Source organism: Notothenia coriiceps, unplaced genomic scaffold (assembly GCF_000735185.1).
Source record: "Notothenia coriiceps isolate Sejong01 unplaced genomic scaffold, NC01 NC01_scaffold00000339, whole genome shotgun sequence".
Lineage (NCBI taxonomy): Eukaryota > Metazoa > Chordata > Actinopteri > Perciformes > Nototheniidae > Notothenia > Notothenia coriiceps.
The window spans coordinates 8,962,041-8,984,450 of NW_011333040.1; the positions used below are offsets into that span (position 1 = coordinate 8,962,041).

At 40.1% G+C, this 22,410-nt stretch overlaps 3 protein-coding genes across 3 annotated transcripts in view; all 3 read left to right on the forward strand.

Annotated features, from left to right (window-relative positions):
• psmd4a (proteasome 26S subunit ubiquitin receptor, non-ATPase 4a) overlaps positions 1–1,315 on the forward strand; it is a 50,765-nt gene extending 49,450 nt beyond the window's left edge. Inside the window, exon 10 of the mRNA XM_010770313.1 lies at positions 682–1,315. Within this exon, the coding sequence (XP_010768615.1) occupies positions 682–852 (171 nt within the window). The 3' untranslated portion in view covers positions 853–1,315. The remainder of the gene's footprint in view (positions 1–681) is intronic.
• LOC104944757 (serine protease HTRA1B-like) overlaps positions 1–22,410 on the forward strand; it is a 221,043-nt gene that overhangs the window by 173,450 nt on the left and 25,183 nt on the right. The window lies entirely within an intron of this gene.
• LOC104944707 (zinc finger protein 2 homolog) lies at positions 16,767–20,900 on the forward strand. The gene is made up of 2 exons (XM_010770282.1): positions 16,767–17,799; positions 18,674–20,900. Exons 1-2 carry the CDS (start codon positions 17,628–17,630, stop codon positions 20,377–20,379), a joined length of 1,878 nt encoding a protein of 625 aa, XP_010768584.1. The 5' UTR covers positions 16,767–17,627; the 3' UTR covers positions 20,380–20,900.

Below are 22,410 nucleotides of genomic sequence, written 5' to 3' on the forward strand. Positions count from 1 at the left end.
ATTAAGAACGGAGAAAAGTCTTAACATATATATCGTTTTTTTTAAACATATTGACAAATGTGTGAGGCTGATGACGTCAGACATCGTGCGACATCGTGACTATGTGCCAGGGCTTAGCCCCGGACAGCCCCAGCCCAATTTAACCCCTGGGTATTTGTGAGGGAGCTCCTATATGGCATTACCCCGCTGAAGCTCACCAAAGTTTAATATATTTCATCGTTCAAAGTTTTGTCAATTGTTTTGTTTATTGGTCAAATACTGGTTTCTAATGTTTTCTGAGGAGTTTTACTGGAATGAAAGAGCACAGAGTCTACAGAAGGAAAAAAGCAGCATACTGCTTTAAACCTGACCTTCACAGAGAGGTTGAAGTTCATGTGGAGAGGAGGCTTCCGTAGTCTGTCTGCACTCTATTGATTGATCGTAAGATAGCACAACTAAACATAGTAAATGTGAGGTAAAGTGTGTCGCCAATGTAACCGGTTAGAACTCGAAGTTGCGATGAGGTCTTAAAATGTATGGAAAGGGTCTTAAAAAAGGTATTAAATTTGACTTCAGGATTCCTGCATATACCCTGCATTATGGTCACTTTTTAAATACAATGTAGGCAGGGCTTGTTTAGGGATCTTAACTTGATACATAATCCATCAAAATTGATTGTGTCCTTTTATTGTTGCAAAATAGGAGGAAGACGACTATGATGTGATGCAAGACCCGGAGTTCCTTCAGAGCGTCCTGGAGAACCTGCCTGGTGTCGACCCCAACAACGAGGCCATCCGCAACGCCATGGGCTCTCTGGCTTCCCAGACTGGAAACAAGCCAGAAGGCAAAAAAGATGAAGAGAAAAAGAAGTGAGGAACAAAAGAGATGGACAGTCTTCAGACAGCAACTACAAAAATAAAAAAAACGGACAATTGTTGACTCATGCAGGATTACTTTACTATACTGAAATATTGCTGATGCATCGTCGGACTGACAGCCCAGCATGAGACCACACTCTGACTTTTTATTATTCTAATTTTTTTTGTCAGACACTCAATAGCACCAATATTTACAGAAATGACGAAAAACCTACAGTACTGAAAGACTTTAGTGTAAAATCTGACTGCCCTATAACATAAATTGATCCTGAAAATGCTATATGGGCCAACTCTCAAATTGCCTTGTACCGTACATTTATACTCTACATGATATTATTACTGATAATTTACCTATCGGAAGAGAACATCATTTGGGATGACAGGCTCCTCAATTTAACAGTTAGCCACACTCCTGTCATGTTTCTGTGTGTTTTTGCAATAAAAGCTATATGTAATCATGTTGTGTTTTGGTGTTTTTTGCTGCCCTCAGAACCTGATTTTGACGACAGCTCTGTGAGCAGATTGGGGAGACAATACATTTTTTTTCCTCAAGACCACTGTCCCAACTTCAACTGTCTTATCAAGATGTTAAAAATAGTCCGTTTAGAACATTTAATAAATGTTTAATGTAATTCACGTTAGAATCAAATATACGTGTCGTCTGCAGCATCCTCCGTGTATTTTCCCAGCGCTATCTCAGCCTGATAGGATGGCTCGGGTCATGTGACGGGAAGCACTGCATTTTCAGCTGAAAACGAGCTAGGATAGTCGGGATTCGCATATCCAGGTAAACAATCAAAATACATAAAATATGAAAAACAAATCCCCATCCCAATCATCCTCTTTTGTGACTTCGTCGACACTACCATCACCGGTTTGTTATTGCTGTCTCACCATGCCCCAGCAGACTGCTCCAGTGGGTTTTTAATGGCGAGCGCTAGCTAGCTAAATGACCCCTTTCCCTCTCTGTCTGTCTTGGCTGGAGCTCAGCGGCCAGCTAGCAAGCCTCCGCCGGGAAGGACCATCGTTGATCAAAATATCCGAGGTTTTTGCTACCAAACGCTCTCCTTGTTGAAATGTTTATCAACTGATCACTACTGCAAAGCCAAGCATGCACTGAATGCATTTTTAAAGCAGTGTTTCCCATTCATAGCAAATGAGTGCTGAACCTGTTATCAAGAGGTGGGTTTGGCTGCAGAGACGCAGCCGCTAGCAGTGGGCTAGCTGGCTAACACAAATGCTAGTGCAGGATCTTGATAGCTAGGCTAGCTTTGCTGAACACAAGCTAAACTGCTATAGCTTGTTAGTTTGTGTATAACGAAAGGTACATGCAATAAATATAATGCTTTGAATTAATCTCGAAAACGTTCACATATTAAGACTATTAAATATTCTACCATATTGCATGTAGCAGGTATTATGCTAGCAAGGCAGAGCAGAGATTGATGGACAACAACACAAGCTGATTCATGCATTGTGGTGCCTGCTGCTACTATGTTTATACATTTGTGTTTCTACAGTAGGTAATCCCGGTATGGGGGACATGAAGACCCCAGATTTTGATGACCTGTTGGCAGCATTTGACATTCCTGACATAGATGCCAAAGAGGCCATCCAGTCTGCCCCAGATGAGGCAGAGGGACCCCATGGAGCTGCAGGTGCACCTCTGGGAAAGTCAGATAGCGGGGTAGGCTCTGGGTCATCCTTGAGACCGCCGAGCCCTGCAGACCCCCAGGCGGACACCCCAATTGTTAGTGTTATTGTGAAAAATAAAGTACGCCTTGAGAACGCAGATGGAGGAGAGGGAGACACAGACCAGGACCCTATTGATGTGATCGCAGGGGTGGATGCGGGTCCCAGTGCGTGTGTCCCTGGGTTGGCTGAATCTGAGGCCCTCAACCACAACGGTTTTGGGACGTCTGGTGTTTCCACGCCCCTTCCCCTCAGCCAAACCCAGTCTAACGGAGCGCCCTGGTCCATTAACACCCCTAAAGTATCTTCAGAAGGAGCAGGCGCTGGTGCAGGCAAGTCACACAAACAGGGCGGTAACATTTTCAACAGACTTAAACCGCTTGTGGCACAGGGATCTGGAGATCCAGTTGGCCGGGCTCGTAAGATGCAGCTCCTCCAGCAGCAACACCAGCAGCAGCAGGATACAGGCCAAGAGAGGGCAGATGGTGTCAAAGCATCATTACCTTCTTCCTCCTCTCTGTCAGCAGGATCGTCTCCTCCTGCTGCAGGGGGGGCCGTCGGACTATCCTCGCCTTTCTTTCCCCCCTCCAAGCCCCTGCTTTCCACTCCACCCTCTGCCCTATCATCACACCCTTTGCACTCATCTCAGCCTTTTAACGGAGCACCCAAAGTGGGCCCTGCTGGATTTCTGCACCAGCAGATGGAGGAGGATGATGATTCTGACCCTGATCTGGGGAGTCCACTGGTGATCCAAGAGAGCCCCGACTCCCCGACTTGCACTCAGCTGAGCCGGCGCTACAAGTCTGACTCTGCCTCAACACAGCCCACATCCTCTGCTGCATCTCAGCCTAAACCTGGAGACACTCCTTCAGGGGCGTCTCTGACATCATCAACACCGCAGTCTGGCTCCACAGCGAGTCCTCAGCTGGAGGACAGGCATCCCGAACACGTAATAGAAGAGAGAGACTCGCCAGAGAGTCCTGAACCGGAGATGCCAAAATCTACTGCTCAAGTGGCAAACAAAAGGTGCTCCAGCCCTGCGGTGGCCTCCACTCCGCCTCCTCCTGAACTCCGGGAGCCCAAAGAGGAGGAGGAAGAGATGGAAGTGGGGAATAAAATTGAGAAGGCTGCTGATGGCAAAGGGGACAAGGGAGAAAATGGAAGAACAAGTGAGGAGAAGATGGATGTAGAGGATGGCAAGTCTAAACCTCTGTCCACTGATGGAGGAAAGGCAGCCGCTGCACCTGCTGCTGCTGGTGGAGCTCCAGCACGACCCCTTAAAGTCAGAATAAAAACAATTAAGACTTCCACAGGTGGAATCACCCGAACTGTCACAAGAGTAGCAGCTAAAGGTGGCGCTGCGGGAAAAGGTCTAGACCCAAAAACTGGGGAACGTAAGGTGGTAGGAAACAAGGCGCAAAAACTTGACTCCCCGGGTCACATGACAACTAATTCCCAGAAAGTAACTGCTCTCAATGCTCTACCTGTGTCTACACTCGCAGCCAGCAGCGTCATGCTAGCTGCTGCCACCAAGGTCCAAAACAAAATGGCTGCATCTGACAAGGCCAAGGTTTCTGCCACCGCTGTGAGCATCACTAAATCTGCTGCCCTGCCTGCGACCCCAGCTGTGGCCTCCTCTCCAAAGTTCTCAGTGGCTGCAGGTGGGATCAGTGTACGTACATCCACTAATAAGACGGCTAACGGAGGCAGTGGCACTATCATTGGTGGCACCCTCCAGCCAAACAAACCAGCCTCCATTGTCAACAGCACAGGAGCCGTCATCTCCCGCAGTCAGTCGAGCCTGGTGGAGGCTTTCAACAAAATCCTGAACAGTAAGAACCTTTTGCCGAGCTACAAGCCAGACCTCTCAGCCCCTCCACCACCTGAGTGGGGTCTCCCGCTCCCAGCCACAGGGTACCGCTGCCTGGAGTGTGGAGACGCTTTCGCCCTGGAGCGCAGCCTGACTCGGCACTATGACAGGAGATCTCTCCGCATCGAGGTGACCTGCAACCATTGTGCGAAGAGGCTGGCCTTCTTCAACAAGTGCAGCCTGCTGCTGCATGCCAGGGAGCACAAGGAGCGTGGGCTGGTCATGCAGTGCTCACACCTGGTGATGCGGCCGGTCACTGTCGAGCAGATGATTGGACAGCAGGACATAACACCCATCGGTGGTGAGTATGGATGCGACGATCAAATCTTTACTGTTGGTTAATTTGTTACAATTTCATTCATTTTCATTGGGGCAATACTATGTCAGAAAACAGCAAATCCATTCTTTGGGTGCTGAGGTGAATTTTATCGGCCAACACCGATTGTTGTTTGCAGATATTTGTTCTAAATAGTTTTGTAGTGATCTCTTTAAAGACCAATCAGATGAAACTTAACACGTGAGCTAAACTGAGTCTGTTGTCTCTTGTAACTACACTGTGTCGCTTGTTGGTTTTAAAGTCACTATTCTTCCAGATCTCCTAAAAATAATACTTATCTTAATATAAACTGCTGTTTAAACATAGTTAATGATTACAAATCAATGTACTATTAAATAAGACTATAAAGAAGCGGGCAAACATTCAAAAATTAGGAACCTGAAGAGCTGTAATCAGACAGATTTTGGTTATTAATCAACAGATTCATTTTGTTTTTAATCGTTTCAGCTCTACATTTATATTTCAACTAGTGTTGTCCTGCTCGATTATGGCAAAAATCATAATCACGATTATTTTGGTTAATATTGATATCACGATTATTAAATACGATTATTCAGTGACTTTGCAAATATCCATATAATTGAACAGTATGTTTTTAACAGTTGATTACCCTGACCTTTAAAGTGGACCTATCATGCTATATTTGAATAATATAGTGTAGGACCATACCTATATAAGGCATATTTATACTTTTTATTTTTCAAAATACCAAACAGATCATGCATTTTAGCCATTCCTCATTTCGCTCAATTTAACACTGTCTTTGCATGGGCTGATTCTGTGAGAACAGCACCATCTACAGGCCTGGCATATGTACTACAGCGTCTCCAGCACATTCGAACGGCAATGTCCGTGGCTGTCTCCTCTTGATTGGTGGAGCTGGCCCAATAGCCGTAGTGCCACCTCTGTGACATCTTAGAAGTGTTCAAATCTGGATCAGTCTGTATCAGATCCCTTGCAGCCCCTTTTTAAGAGATTTGGGTATGGAGGAAAATAGAGAGGGTTGTGTTTTCTGACACTTGGTGAGTTCCCCTGGAACACCGGGGGACACATATTCATGTATAAAGACGTACACAACAGNTGGTGAGTTCCCTGGAACACCGGGGACACATTCATGTATAAAAGACGTACAAAAGTGTATTTTGCATGATAGGTCACCTTTAAGTAACCCAACATGTTAAACAGTAAAAGTAGTAGTCATATTTCGTGAACCCTTTGAAGAGTACTGTCACCGGTGTGATCTTTCTATAATACACAATTTAAGCCCGGGGGAGAAATGCTAACACTACATTAGCATCTGCAATATTTTCTACTTCACACTATCTGCACAAATGGTTGACATTAAACATTAAAAAGACCAGGCAGTTCAGAGAGAATCAAAGGAAAGCAGGCGGGCAGGCAGCTTTGCATGACATTCTTCTGGACGTGTTTCATTGTGGTGATAGTGAGGGTAGTCAATCCTTTTGTTGACAAGACAGTAGTGACGGCCTTCTTGGTGACGTGTGTTGTTCTGCTAGACCGGAGATGTAGTTCATTCAACGTTTCACACAAACATGTGTTACTTCACAGTTTTACGAAAAAAAAATTGTTGAATTATCTTTTAAATTGACAAACATGATATGTGTAATTTGTGGCACAATTCAAACGTGATCGAAAGATAATCTTTCTTTCTCCATTGACTTCAATACATAATTTTTCCGAAATAAGGTCCCATGGAGCTCCCCCGGAAGGGGAGGGACATCGCCACTCTATTTGTACATTCTGCTGTTCACTTCCGGTAAAAGTTCCTTAAAAATAATAGTCCCGATCTTATTATTCCAAAATAAAAGTGCTAAACGAAACTTAGGAACCATATATTTTACCATAGAAAAATATTGGCATAAAAATACAATCACCTCTATAAAAAGGAAACACATTTTAAATATAGTTGGACATATTAAAAGGTAATTTACAGCATTAATAATTAATATCTAATTCTTATTAACTGTGAATGGTTTTCATTTATTTTGCATTAGAAATGTATTAGTCTGGCCAATCCAAGACTTCAATGCTGAAGGGCCAATGGATCTATGGTGGGGGTCAGCACAAAGGTCAAGAAAACCCAAATTTGAAAGGGAGACAACGGATGACCAAGAAACTAGTGACTTGCTCAATTCATTTGTGAGGGATCTATGAAGAACAACCACACTACTGGTATTTAGTATACCAGCAATTGAGGGTGGACAAGTTTACTACCACTTAAGTTTCAAATAAGTGTGTTAATTACTTATTGAAAAGCATTTAAACATTCTTTTGTGTCACATTTTCATTATTAAGTTGATGTATAACTGTATATCTTAATTATTTAAAATATAAGGTGACTAAAAATGGCAAACGTATTTTCAGTTTTGGCAACCAAAAGCTGATGCCTGGTTGCCAGCCTGGCAACCACTTTTAAAAGTTAGCATTGAACCCTGCATCTGTTATTCATTTACTCTTTATTTGTTTTGTTTTCAGTGATTTTAACACACTTTTATCACTTGCCAGTGGACCAAATTAATGAGGGATATGAAAGCCTCTGCCAAGCTTTATGTTTGGGAGCACTAAGGCCTTCAACCACATTCTTTTTTATCCAACATATATGTCAATCAATTTGAAGCACTGTAAGAGGATACATTGACTTTGTAGTCATCAAGATTTTGTCCCCCATAAAATAGTTAGAGGAATAAAGGCTTTGGCTCAACCACACCAAAATAGTTTGGAGTTTTTCCAGCCCAAGTTTTTACTCAAGTTTGAAACTTTCCCTTTCCCAAACTTCTCATATACACTTGAGTATTATTAGTCCTGAATATAAACCATGAAAAGTGTCTTCTTGCATATGGAAGTAACAACGACTCTGAATACAATAAAAGAAGACATTGCTTCAGTGTTTTACGTATCTAAATCACATTTCAAGTCTCTGCACCAGGATTTGGCTAACGCTATTGGCTGCCTGCCAGGTAGTGTAGAGAAATACATAAAATATAAGAATGTATGTAGTGTTCCTTGGAACATAGTCAGGTTTTCTTCAGGATGCTTAAAGTACATCCCACTGTGGGCTTGTTTTAGACATTATGTTTTAGAAAACCCAGATAGTTAGAAAAATTATTGATCAAATTCTTGTGCAAATTTATATTTGTATAACCATGATTACAAATCTTTTTTTAAAGGTGATAAAATATGATATGAAGCTTCATTTGAAAATCCTCAACAGAAGTTTTAAATGCAAACAAAACATTTTAGTACAGCCCTAGAATAATAATGTATATACATTGTGGATTGTAACAGTGTCAGTAAAGACTTAATGTGGAAAAAGATCTTAAAGTACTGCAGATTAAACTTTTACGATACACTCTAAATGGCAGGTTTTGAACCAGACCAAGGTAAGACGACTGCCACATGGTTCCTTTTTTGTGTGGGAATGTGTTTTGACATTTCCTCTGTAATGTTAAGATGAAATATCCAAATGTTGCCTTTTATTTCAGTAGGAGGCTGTAATTGTCAGATGCCTGGATAAACTGTCAGCTTAGACCAATTTCTTCCCCAGCCATCTGGACCTTTCACAATTTGGCCCATTCGTCTCCGTTCAATGCTTGCACATTTTTGGCCTGCCTACACAGAAGAGGAGATAGCGGCTTAGATGACGCCAAAGGTAATCACAGGAGCTCCAACGAGCCTTTGTCATTTGTGCTCAATCAGACTGATAAGTTCTACAAAATGCACATCGGAGGTTGAGGAGGAGATTTTATTCCAGGCCAGGCTAATTGCAGCTGATTGCTGGGCCGATAGAATGGATGGTGGGTTAATCAAGATGGCAGCAAATTGATTAAACCCTGGCCAGTCCTTTGAATAAGGGCCTGTGACCTCCAAGTTAAGCAGCCATCATGGAAAACAATCAGCAATCAGGAAAGGAACACAATTGTTTCATGAGACAAAAAAGTGCCACGTTGGTATACATGAATAGTCTAGTTATTTTCTCTTTGAACATAACTAGACAATATTAAGGTAATAAAGGTGTTGAAAGGTTGAACTGCATTCCAAACGTATCCCACCTAACATGTATCTGTTTTCATTTAAAGTGTTATGGACTAGGACTCAAGTCTATTGTTATGGTGCTTAATCAGCTGATATGTCATCCTACTTATATCTTAGCTTTCAGTACAAAATGCTGCAATATAGTATTCCAGGGTATGAATCTTACTTGTGAATAAAAGCAGTCATGCAAACAAGTTTGATGAAACCCAGCGGGTCTGGAGAATAATGTATCCTTATAATCTCCCTGTTATAAATGGAAGTCTGCAGGGCCCAGTCTCAAGTGTGATGATGTGTTGATTTATACCTTAGGCTTAGTGTGTGCGCGCGCGCGCGTGCGTGCGTGCGTGCGTGCGTGTGTGTGTGTGTGATATTATAGCCTTGCGTGTCTGCTGCCCCACGGAAACAGAAACATATGGTGGTCACTGGGGAGCAGAGGTTGAAGAACTCTTAAGGATAACATATAATTATCCAATCACATTCATGCACTTCAAGATATCTCTGTTACAAGGAAAATAAAAAACATAAATCTGATTAGATGTAAAATAATAGTTGGAAATTAGTCTTTCACAAAGTTGGTTATTTTGTGTAATCAGAAAAGTGCAAAACATCTTAAAGTATTTTCATGACAAGCTTAAAAAAAACTGCAATTGGAAACATGAGAGGGACCAACATGGCAAAAGGCCCTCTAAAATAAATGTGCAGTTACTTTTTTTTACTTCTAGATGCCATGAGGTTGCCTGATGTAACTTCTAAAGATGCTTAATGCTTGGTTGAGGTGTGCAGGTCATGCTGGTGTTCCTGCTGGGATGTCACCGGCAGAGTGTGGAGAGGCAGCTGCAGGGAAGGTGAACTGCTGCAGTCATAAATCCTGCTCAGTCACTCATTGGCTTCTTCAAAGAGAGCCCTTGTCTACAAATGAACTCGTTTCCCTCACTAACTCAAGTTAGACTTGTCCAGCTGTTCAAAGTGTTAAAGTTAAAGTGCTACTCTTGTATTAGTTTGTTCTGTTAAAAGATGATTAATGAAATTACCAATCATTTAATTTCCTGGAACAGATCTGATCCCTGGAAAATGACCTTCTTTTCTAGATTTTCCATCTCATCTATTTCATTTCCTATGGAGCTTTGCTTTAAATGAAAATCTTCAATTGCCTCTGGCAGGGGGAATGATGTGAAGTAGTCAATGTTTACTACTGCAGAATGCAACCGTAACAAGGAGTCACCACAAGTTTCAAACACAATTATCGGCAGGATACACTGTATCTATGCTTTTTATAGATATGTATTATCAAAAATAAAGAAAAACATAATTCTGGAGAAGAATTTGTGAATGTTCTTTTGGGTAAAAATATGCAGCAACACCATAACATTCGTTAATGTATTATATTTGAATGAGAAAGTGATGTAAATGTAAAATTCAGATTGAAGATCATAAATAGAAATACGCCAACTATGAATAGCATGAAACACAAAAAAGTGCTGTGCATACAATTGAATATGAACTCTAAATAGAATTTAGCAAATAGTCCAGTAATCACTCTCCTAATAGCATGGTTTTTGAGTTAAAAAAAAGGTGCATTTTATTGCACGGGAATAAATGGACAGTGAAGCTCTCCAATTTGGGTGTAAGCTTTAACTTTGAGGAGAAACAAAAGATCTATTATCCTTCTTGCCGAGCTGAACACCTTGCTTTAGGGCAAGGGATTTCTGTAACCAAAAGAAGAGGGATAGGGAAGTGGAGAGCAGTCGCCCACTGAAAATTAATTGTTCTCCTTAACATATATAAACTGCAACCACTCTGTTGTATTTTGAAGCTGCACTCCAGCTTGAGTCAACACTTGACTTTTGTGGATTTTACCCCTCAATTGCACAATGCAGAGTTGTTTACCAAATAAATTCAATGACGCATAAAGCGGGAGATTTGTCTCGGATTAATTTTAATCCACCCTATTTCCATTTGGGAAGGGCTGCCCGTCAAAGATGCAATCACATCACAGATGGGGACAGCAAACTTGTTTATTCTTTAGTTTTCTCCAGGGCACTAAAAAAATGCCAACAAGGTTTCCATTGTAAAAGAACAGACGTCCTTTGTGTGCCTTGCCACTGAGCTGTGTTTCCATAGCCCTGTGCTCTCCACCCTTTAAATCATATAATATTCCTGAATTACAATGACATGTGCAGGATAGAGTTTCTAGTCTCCCAGACGCTGCTGTCAGAGCGTCTTAAAGTTTTGTCTTGGCCAGGAAATCTGAGCTCCGCTCCACAGGCAGCTCAACACACTGACGGAAGACAATGGTCTTCAGTAAGTTATTGGTTTTAAGAGGTCTATTGTTAAAGCTATAACAAGTTGAAACTAATGGAAGAGGAACAGTAAGGATTTATTTTTTAATTGTGGCATCGTTGTGGTTCCGACAGCATCCATCATGAATATAATCAATGAACCAAGTTAACTATGCTAAGAGTCAACAACCAGTGCTAGCAGCTTACTCAGTAGTATGTTAGCATGCTCACAATAACACTGCCATACTCTGCTGAGGTTTAGCAGCTAGAACATTTCCCCTCATCTTAGCTTAGCACATTAGCATGTCAACATGTACAGGAAAATTCAAGGGATCACCAAAGTCAGTATGAGAACTATAATCTAGGCCCCATGAATTTTTATATTACCTTTTATGATAACCAATCCAGATAAGTGAGTCAACCAGCGGCCAGACACTGCCGTCCCTGGAGGCAAGGCTAAACATTTGAGTAAGAACGTCTAGTCAACCATTTATGAGTTGCTAGAACACTATATTTTCGAAAAATGCATTTGCAGATGTAAGTATGCGCTTCTCCGTTTGACCTGCGTATTGATATCTTGGCAGAAATACTGAGCGTTGCAACTTTCCCCTCTCATGTACTTTCTCCCTCCTTAATTTCCCTGCAGCTCTCCCTTCGTGTCCTCCTCTCCTCGTCTCTTATTGGCTGTCGGAGACATGTCTGTGGTTCTGTGGGATCCTTCCATGTAAACAAGCATGTTTCACCGCCAGTAGACTGCCAAAACCCCTCAATTTGTCACTTCCCAAAGTCAGTTAGTGTTTTGCGGCTTGAAAGGTGCTAGCAAAGGTACTTCAAGGGGAAACCTCAGGCAAAGCGAGGCCAGAGATGGAGGAGATGTGGTCGGTGGCTTGCGCTGTTTTGTAGGTGTGCTGAAAGTACAAACCGCCAAGCAGCCTCCAAAAGAAAGCAACACAACCTTCATCTGTTTACACTTCAGACTATATTTTAGCTTGACATATGTTACATTTTAGCGATTAAGAACATTAGGTCGTCATATTACTCCCAGCACAGTAAAACTATTTAACCAATGGTCACTGGCAGGCTCTGTAGATCCATAACTGAACCACAAACCCACCAAGCAGAATATGGTCATGAGAGGTTAATGTGCAAATAACAGAATTTGAATAGTCTAATTTGATCTAACATTTCAAATGCTTTAGCTGCTTCTGTCGTGGTGTCAAAGAGTTGAAGGTGAGTTTGGAGATAACGTAATTCAGCATCACATTATTTTACTAAACTTTTTTAAATGTACTCATTTCATGATGGTCTCAGTGGTTTGCACTTTTAAACGTTAGTAATATAATCTGCATCTTGAATATCTAGTGTAGGTATATGAATATTTCATATTAACAAGCAATGCCTAACATTAACAATTCAACTCTCAAAGCAGAACCTATCTCTGTTTGAACCCATTTGTATTTTTTTAGTACACAGAAATGCATGCAAATGCTAAGAATAATTGGGTGAAATTATGAGGATCAGGCCAAAACACATAAAACACTTTGCCTTTTCCAAAATTAAATCAATGTATACCCACCCTCTGTATGCATTATTTTGTCAATATACAAAAGGGTTAGATAGCTTTTATCAAGTCTTATTTGCATAACACCTTTAAATATTCGCTTAATTCTAAACAACCACTCAAAGATTTATAATCGTCATGTTCATAAACTGAGCCTACAACCTTAAAATAAGATGAGCAACATAATATAAAACATGTAAAAAAGACAGATAGGAAGTCATTAGTATCGAAGTATCTTACAAAAAGGGGTGTCGGATCGAAACATTTTAATTTTATATAGGAACGCATGTAGTTTTTGATAAACCTGAGAAACAAAACCTAAAAAAAAGGTAATCTAAGTCAAAACAAAGTCTGCATTAACCTGTTTCCCTGACCAAACAACCAGTATAACAATAATCCTGTATGATTCTGCCCAGTTACTCTTGCTTTTAATGAGATCAAATCAAGCCTCCAGCCACCAGGCTTCTTTGCCAGCTTTTCAAAATGCTTGAATGCTCATGATATTATGATATATGGTGCATATTGATAGATTTCAGCAGTCCTTGTTGGAAAGCTTAGCTCCAGTGTCAGTGGTTTTGTGGGTGTCGGTACAGAACCAAAAGCTCATGAGAAAACTCCTTCAGACCGGATTGAGTTAACGAAGACGCACAGTTTCCTTTGTCATCTGTGCATATGTGCAGATGTGTACAGCTGCCCCCCCTTCACACACACACGCCCACACACTTCTCCCATTACTTGTCTGTTGTCTTTCCACAGCTCATGTTCGCCAGATGCAGCAAGAAACCGATGAGAGAGGGTGATACATACAGACAGAGAGAGAGAGAGGGAGAGGGAGAGAGAGAGAGAGAGAGAGAGAGCCTGAGGATAAGATTGAAAAAGTAAGAGGAGGGGGGAGAGAGGAGAGGAGTGAGAGGGAGGAGTGTGGATGGAGATGTGTGCGTGTCTGATGATTCACGCCTGCAAGGTGGAGGAGTACAGGGGTCTACTGCAAGTAGGGGAGGAGAAGTGAGGGGGGAGTGCAGATCTCCTTTGGCCAAGCTGAAGAAAACACATGCCGGCCTCCCGCTGATATCTGTGTTAGCCATGAGCCCGGCCCCGACAGGTCTGCTCACTTTCTCTCTCAGTCTTCCCCTCTCCCATCTCTTCACACACTCCTTTTCACACTCACACACACCATTTGCTCTCTGACCTATCCTCCTCTTTCTTTTTTGTGACGACTGTTGCAACCCCTCTGCCTTTCAATCGTCTCTCTTCCTTTTATGTTGTTTGGGCCGCAACCTTATGACTTACTGTACGTGCAGATAATTGAATTAGATCTCAAACAAACACATCCAACTATGTGCAATATGTGCAATATATATATCCCGTTAAAACTCTGCTATATATACACCTGGCTGCTAAATCCTAAGAACTGTTACAGGATGTGTATTTTGAATATTATGTAACTTTAAAAAAAAAAAAAAAGTTTATTATATCATAACTTAGTACTTTTGAATGCATGCAACATATGTAACATATGTAACATTAAGCTGTCTGTGGCTCGTTTTTCTGCTGTAATGTCGTTTCCCCTCTGTGGGACTAATAAAGGTATTCTGAAACAACTTGGTAATTCATTAATTGATTACTTTATCATTTATAAATGATTTAACTTTATTTTGGAAGCAAAATTGTCTGCATTGCAGCTTTTTATTTATTGTCTTTAAGTGGAATCATATTGTTAGGATCTGATCATATGTTGTTATTTTACAAAATACTGAAAAATACAATTTGATCAAAAACAAACTAGAAATGTATTGAATATTAAATACCATACCATTGAAAAACGGGTTAATCCGTTATAGAGCTAAAGTTATTGGCTAATTAATTCAAAATGTAATTTAATAATTTGTTTCTTATCTTCTAAACAAAAAGGCCAAAAATATACTTGTTTTATCTTCTTAACAGTCAAGATTTGATGGGTTTCTCATTCTTCTATGTCATCAAATAAAATATCAGACATACTTTTAACTGCTGATCAAACAAAACCAGACATGGTAATTTATGGTTGTGGTTTTTCTTTTAAATATATTTTCCTATGTAATAGACCAAACTAATAATCAACAGATTAGTAGTAAGGAGTCACTCTAATCAGGTTACCTGTCATTTAACATATCGGAATATATTGTGTGTTAATATTAGAAATAAATGATTGATTCCAATCACATCTACAAGCTCCAATACTGAATATTTCCAAAGTGTTTCTTGTGTCATGTGACATTTGTCTCATGTGTCGACCGACCTTGCAACTTTACCTGAAATGTTGTCCCCCCTTCTATACAGCCTTTGACAGGGCACAAGGTCAACACTGAACACAGAAAAAGCCCAGGAGCCTCCTGGAGATATCTGGAGAATGCCGAACATGGCCGGCAAATGAAGACACAGCTGCGCTCGTCGAGAGCTCTGAGTCTCTCAGGAACGTAGAGTTATGAGACCACTCACACACGACTCTGTTTGCTTAGTCTCTGACACGGAAAGACAACCAACACGAGAGATGGGAAGAGAAAGAGAAAGAATGAAAGAAAGGAAAGGGAAGAGGGGGTGAGAACAGAGGGGCCAGGCAAAAGACTGATAGGAAGGTAGAGACATCAAGACGGATCCCATAAAGAAAGAGTAATACCATAAAGATATTGGAAGCGCATTGCTGTTACTGGAATGTTAAAACTGCCTGCAGGACACAGTGCAGAGCAGCCTGGACTCACAACAGGAGAAACTCAAACATTTGGAAATAGGTTGCCATTAGAAACAACATTTACAAATACTAGGTTGTCTGGCTTTTCTTTCTGGTAATTGCAAACATTTGTTTTGTTAAAGAATGCAAAACACAGTCCTGTTCCAAATTACAAAAATATGCATTTTGACAATATTTTCCCCCAAATTTCTAAATATTCAGCTTAGATTTTCTAATTAAGCCAAATCAATGTATGTTTTTAATGTAAAGCTTTTCCTTTCTGGGGTCAATCACAGTCTTTCATAAGATTTCAGACCTCATCATGCAGCCTCTCTTAGAAATTATGTTGTGTTTTTCCAATGGGTGTGCCTCACTTGGACACAAAGAGGGTACAAACATGTGCTCATATCCCCACAATTTTTATAGATTTTACAGTTCTGTTTTGAGAGTTTTCAAATTTAGTTTCTGACAAAGAAATGTTAGATTGAACAAGTAAATGTTGCTATTTTACTTTACTAAAAGGACTGAAATGATTAATTGATCATCAAAATAGTTACCGATTGATTTTCTGCCATGCATCCAGTAATCAATTCCCCAACTCATCGCTGCAGCCCACATGAAAGGAGTGGTTCCATAAAAGGCATTAAACACATTCAACACTAGTAGGCTTAGCAAAACATACATGGATTGTAGCAAATGGACTGAAACATGCTGAAACACTGGTAGGACACACACAAGGTGTCATTGCTCCTTGGTGGCCCACTGATGTCAATCTCAAGATACACACACACACACACACACACACACACACACACACACACACACACACACACACACACACACACACACACACACACACACACACACACACAACTGTGTGTGTGTGTGTGTGTGTGTGTGTGTGTGTGTGTGTGTGTGTGTGTGTGTGTGTGTGTGTGTGTGTGTGTGTGTGTGTGTGTGTGTGTGTATCTTGAGANAACACGAGAGCGGTACCCGCAGTGATGCACAAAAGCTGCCACTGCCTAAAACAAGCTGCATTTCATACATCAAACTTATGATACAAGTGATTTGCAGCCAGAGCTGCATAGTGAATTCATTTAAAGGTGTGGTTAGTAGCGTTGAGAGAAACTCGGCTCGAGATACACTTTTGGTGTTATATTCCATGGAATGCTCTCTTAACATCCCGATAGCATCTGAATATCTTAAGTGCTTTGACAAAAATCCATAAATAAATGTCATCTGTGGAAGCCGTAGCGCTGTAAAAAGCACGACCAATCATTTTAGCCGGCCCGGCTAAAATAACTGGATGGCCTACCTGCCTGTCAGCCTTCCATCTGTGCACAAACTTATCTCGTGCCCTCATTGGTCATGTGCGCGTTCGTGTGTGTTGGAGGAGGGGCTCTGTAAGGAAGTGGCAGATTTTTTCCGGCTGTGTATTTTCAAATTCTAGCACACTCGAGCTGGTTTCTCCAAAATTACCTACCCTGTCTAAAAAGAATACATTGTTAAATCTGTTCCTTTGGATAATAAGAACCTGTTTTTATTTTCTGCACAAACTGCTTTTAGTGTTTTAGCCTATTTGTGCTGGGAGCTGATGATGGGGCAGCTTTTGTTGGTGTCTGCTGCTTCAGCTGCTAGTACTATTTTATCGACAATCATCTATTCATAGAATATTTATTCAGTTTTTATTGCAAATTGTCGACATCCTTGTATTTGTATGGTCAACAAAGTTCTCGGTCGGATGCGGTTGCAAGGTGTTACAATAACAAAATGATCCAGATTGTTTGCTGGACTATCCTTTGTTTTTTCTGATATTGTTTTAATCAGAGCTATTATTCACTTTATTGTCAAATTAAGAAAGGAAACTTTGCTTGTTTGTTTTCTAAATGCATCAATGTTTTGACTTGTATCTAATAACTTTTCAAAGTGAATCATATTCCTACAATCAACACATTCAGCACAATTATACTGTAAAACATTTAATTTTAAATAAATTGTATTGCACTGTTTCTAAAATGGTGTGGTTGTAATGTTTTTTGTACAATTCTGCAATGTATGTTTTAGTCAGCTTGGACTGACATTTCCTGGAAGGCACATGTTGCACAAATGTGCCTTTTTCTGACTTTGCCCCTGTCTTACTGTTTTATTATCTCTGATGTATAGAGAGATTAACAGCTCTGGCAGGAAATGAAGCATTTCTGTTAAAGTGACAAACTGAAGACAGTGTGTCAGAGCTAAAGCCAAGAAAGCCTTATTTTAAAATTATTTAAAATGTCTGCAGTTGAAAATTTGAGAAAGGTTATCAACGAGCGACTGAATGCTGCTGTGGAGGAAATATTAGGAGTTTGTGAGCACACTATAGTTGCGTACGAGGAGAAGATCGTCCGTCAACGCAGATTGCTGGATTTCCTTTTGAAGCCTGACATAAAGCTACACAGGATAGGTATGTCACTGAGGTCCTTTTGTATTTTTTACATAATTGTAACTTGCATTAAGCCAAATAAACGTTACAATTCTGACATTTGTATGTTGAACCACGCCTACCGGGTTTAGTTACCGTTGCAGGTTCTTCCTGTTATTCTTATATTCAATAACATATTGAGTGTGGGTTTTATTTAATTCTATGCTGACTTGCCAGACACAAATCTGAATGACTGTTTTATAAATCTGTTTTAATTGTTACACAAATATCCATAAACATTAGAAATAAAAGTAAATATCAAGATTTCACTTTGGCTTATTCAGTAGAAAGGTATTAACAAGAAAAATATACTTAAGTACCCTCCTTTTTAGACAGAATGGTCCCTTTCAGAGAGGTAGATTAGCATAAATATACATAAATGTTATTACTTATTTATTGTTTCAGCTGGTTAACTACAATGTTGGACATATAAATGGATCATATCTTTCTTTATAAAATCGTAATCCTAAAAGTAACTAATTACTCCACTTAACTCAAAGTATGAAGTATAGAATAATAAGGAAAGGAAAGCAAAAAATGAAATATAAATCTGGAGTATGAGAGCAATCCGTATAAAGCTCTGTACCGCCAAAAAGTCAGATATACTCCTCTCAGTCAAAATAAAAATAATAATAATAGCACCAGCCATAGTTCTCAGAGGATAACTTAAGATAAAGTGAAGCTTTGATTGAATTCTGCTTATTGTGTTGAGCTGACCACAGGCTAGGCCTACTGGGACTAAATATACTATCAGAGTAGTTAAATACTTAGTCATAGGTTAACCAACAGTTAATTCATATCTTAAAGCTACACAGGGGTGAAAACGATCCCTAATGTTTCTTATTTTGTCCCCCAGAGCTCAAACAGCAACTTGTCTGTAAGCAGGAGGAGAATGAAGTGCTTCTTGATCAGCATCTCTGTATTGAGAAGAGGAACTCCATTTTGGATCAAGAGCCTGCAAAGATTAAAGAAGAACAGGAGGAACTGTGCACCATGGAGGGAGAGCAGCTCGTACTGAAGCAGGAGAATGCAGCAGAGGAACATCCCATTGACAAAATTCGTATTGTGTGGGTGAGATCTGAATCTGACAGGAATAACTCTGTTGTATCAGAGCAGAGAAGTGACAAACAGCTCCTCCCCAACACCTCTCAAGTAACAGATAATCAAGACCACAGAAGAAAAGACCATGGAAACGAAACACAAAAAACAAATACAACACCAAAACCTAAGCAGCAGAAAGGTGCATCCATTACAAAAATGGCAAATAGTTGCGGAAACACATTGTCAACTACAAATTCTGAGCCAAAACCAAAGAAGAAACATAATGCAGAGAAAGCATCAAGTACATGTTCTGAGCCAAAACCAAAGAAGAAACATAATGCAGAGAAAGCATCAAGTACATGTTCTGAGCCAAAACCAAAGAAGAAACATAATGCAGAGAAAGCATCAAGTACATGTTCTGAGCCAAAACCAAAGAAGAAACCTGATGCAGGGAAAGCATCAAGTACATGTTCTGAGTCTAAACCAAAGAAGAAACCTGATGGAGAGAAAGCATCAAGTACACATTATGAGCCAAAACCAAAGCAGAAACCTGATGCAGGGAAAGCATCAAGTACATGTTATGAGCCAAAACCAAAGAATAGAAATAATGAAGAGAAAGCACCACATTCTGAGCCAAAACCAAAGAAAACAAATAAACATAGTGATGGAAGATCACCTGCAATTATTGAGCCAAAGCCAACAAATAAATGTAACAAGGTCCATCCCACATTGACCACAAATCATGCCCCAACAACTCAAGATAAACATTACAAAGGGAACACAACATCAGCAGACACTACTGAGCTAAATCCCCAGAACAAACCTTGCAAGTGCGACGAATGCGGCAAAGCATTTTCTCATTTCCGTGACTTAAAAGTTCACATGAGAATTCACACGGGGGAAAGGCCTTTTGAATGCAGCTACTGTGCAAGGAAGTTCGTCCAGAGTTCTGCTTTGAGACGACATGTAAAAACTCACACTGGAGAAAAGCCCTTCCAATGCAAATCATGTGGGAGAAAGTTTGCCCAGATGTCTTCGGTAACCAAGCACATGAGAACTCACACAGGGGAGAAGCCCTTTCTTTGCATCACCTGTGGAAGAGGATTCAGCTGCAAAGTCAATATGCAGAAGCACATGAGGATTCACACAGGTGAGAAGCCCTACACCTGCAGCGCCTGCTGGAAGGACTTTGCAGACTACTCATCGCTGAAATGTCACACTCGACTGCACACAGGGGAGAAGCCTTATCAATGCCCTCAATGTAAGAAAAGATTCACAGTCAGCACAACTTTGAAAAAGCACATAAGAACCCACACAGGTGAAAGGCCATATAAGTGCAACACTTGTGGAAACAGTTATTTTCAAAGAATACACTTGAAATTACACCTCAGGGTTCACACAGGTGAGAACCCGGACAAATGCAGCGTCTGTGGAAAACAGTGCAGAAGCGGAGCAAAGCTGAAAATTCACATGAGGATTCATACTGATGACGCTCCGAGCAGCAGTTCTGTAAAGTTGTAAATGCATATCATGAAAATAGTCGTCATTATGTAACAAAAGCGCTTTTTTTAGATCTTATAAAAAGTATTCTCCTCATGGCCTTAAAGAAAATTGGCCCTTGAAATAGTGTTGGAGCTGTTTGAGTTCACAGGCCCCTGAACCACACATATGTGATATTGACAAGGAGTGAATGGGAAATGTGTGAAATGGATAAAAAATGTTTTGGCCTAGAATCAGCTGCTCCCCTAAGTATTACAGGATTTTAATAACCCTCTATGATCAACAGATTACTCAAAATGCCTCTGTAGCTGTAGAAAACAACTCATGGTCCCATTCTGCCATCATGTGGTCCTTTATATATTTGCAACATTTCATTTACATATATATTTTTATTTGCTTTCCGGGGATATTCGGTGTGGTGGGTTGTGTGTTATTTGCAAATTGCTTGTAGATTTGTATGCTGTCAATATCCGCTTGTATTGCTATCCCTCTGCAACATTTCCATTGGTATCTATGTTTTTTTTTTAGTGACTACTCTTTTTTGTTTGGTGTTTTTGGTGTGTTTGCATTAAAATTATATTATGTGTCTTAATGTATTTGTCTTGTATTCACTTACATTGTATGGTTAGATAATCTTTATTGTAAAAGTTGATAGACAGGTTGCACATCTGTCAATGTTAAAGAGAAACCTTTTAGTTAAATCAGAAATTACCCAATTCTGCTATCTAGTGGGCATGTATAAACTTGCACCATTAAAGGCTATTTTAAAGCCTTTTCTCGCCAACTTTCTACTCTTATTAACCCCCAGATATTGCATTCAGGTTCAGATATATAACAGGAGCGGGAATTAAACCTGAGTATATAAAGTGTGCTTCACCCTACAACTTACCACCTGAGTGAACTCAAACATACCCAAATAAGGTAAGATTTCATTGCATCCACTATTACCTTTGTATGCACACACGATTATCTCTTCATAACCAAAGGCTCACTAAACATATTATTTTAGAGCACAGCTTGCTGTCAGATATCGAAATGAAGTGTATGTATATAGTTCTAGATTAATGTGGTAAACAGTGTGATAAACTGATAATACATTGTTTAAAATGGAAGAAAATTGCAGAAGCACTGTCTCTGTGTGTCTGTCGGACCACCCACCTACGCCTTTGTACTGTACATGTATCAGTCTGTGCTGCAGTGGTTAATCAGTGGGTCGTGGCTCCAGAGCTGCAGTGGCTCCAGTGTCATTGTGGAGCATTAGCAGCTCACAGGTTGGTTCATAAATCATCTAGATTATGTTTGCACAGCTGTTGCAACCCTCCACTCTCCTAACCCCAGCCTCGGACACTGTATCAGTTTCAAACAGGCAAATATTTGTAATCATCTTGGAGGACTTGTATTACTTAGTTTCCCTATGTGATTGATGGAGTATCTGTGAGTAGCCCTTTGGGGGGCAACTGAAAAACAGTAGGCCTTACAAAATAAAGTAGGCTTCATTGAAATGCTCCCTTCTGTGCTGTACCAAAGAAAACCCTAATGGTTAAAAGTTATACTTAGCTAGTTTGATCATTTTACTCGACTTTATTAACTGCGCTCAGTCACCCATACAAGTTATGTTCTTATCTTTTTGGTTTATAATTATAATTGTTTTTTATCTGAGGTGGGAAGTAATTAAGTACTACATTTACTCAAGTACTGTACTTAAGTACAATACTGAGGTACTTGTACTTTACTCGAGTATTTCCATTTTATGCTACTTTGTTCTTCTACTCCACTACAATTCAGAGGTATGTTGTGTACTTTTATCCACTACATATTAAATACCTTTACAGATTTGGATTATAATCAACACTTAAATCAGACTTTAGTTAAACCTGGAGTAAATTCACAAGCAATGCAGTATACAGTCATTAAAACTAGCTGCACCTTTACCAGCTTTGATAACACTTTAATGCATCAATAATCATAATCAAAACAAATCATATATTATTCGGAAATTGAGTACTTTTGGTACGTTAAGTTTATTTTGATGCCAATACTTTTCTCCCTTTA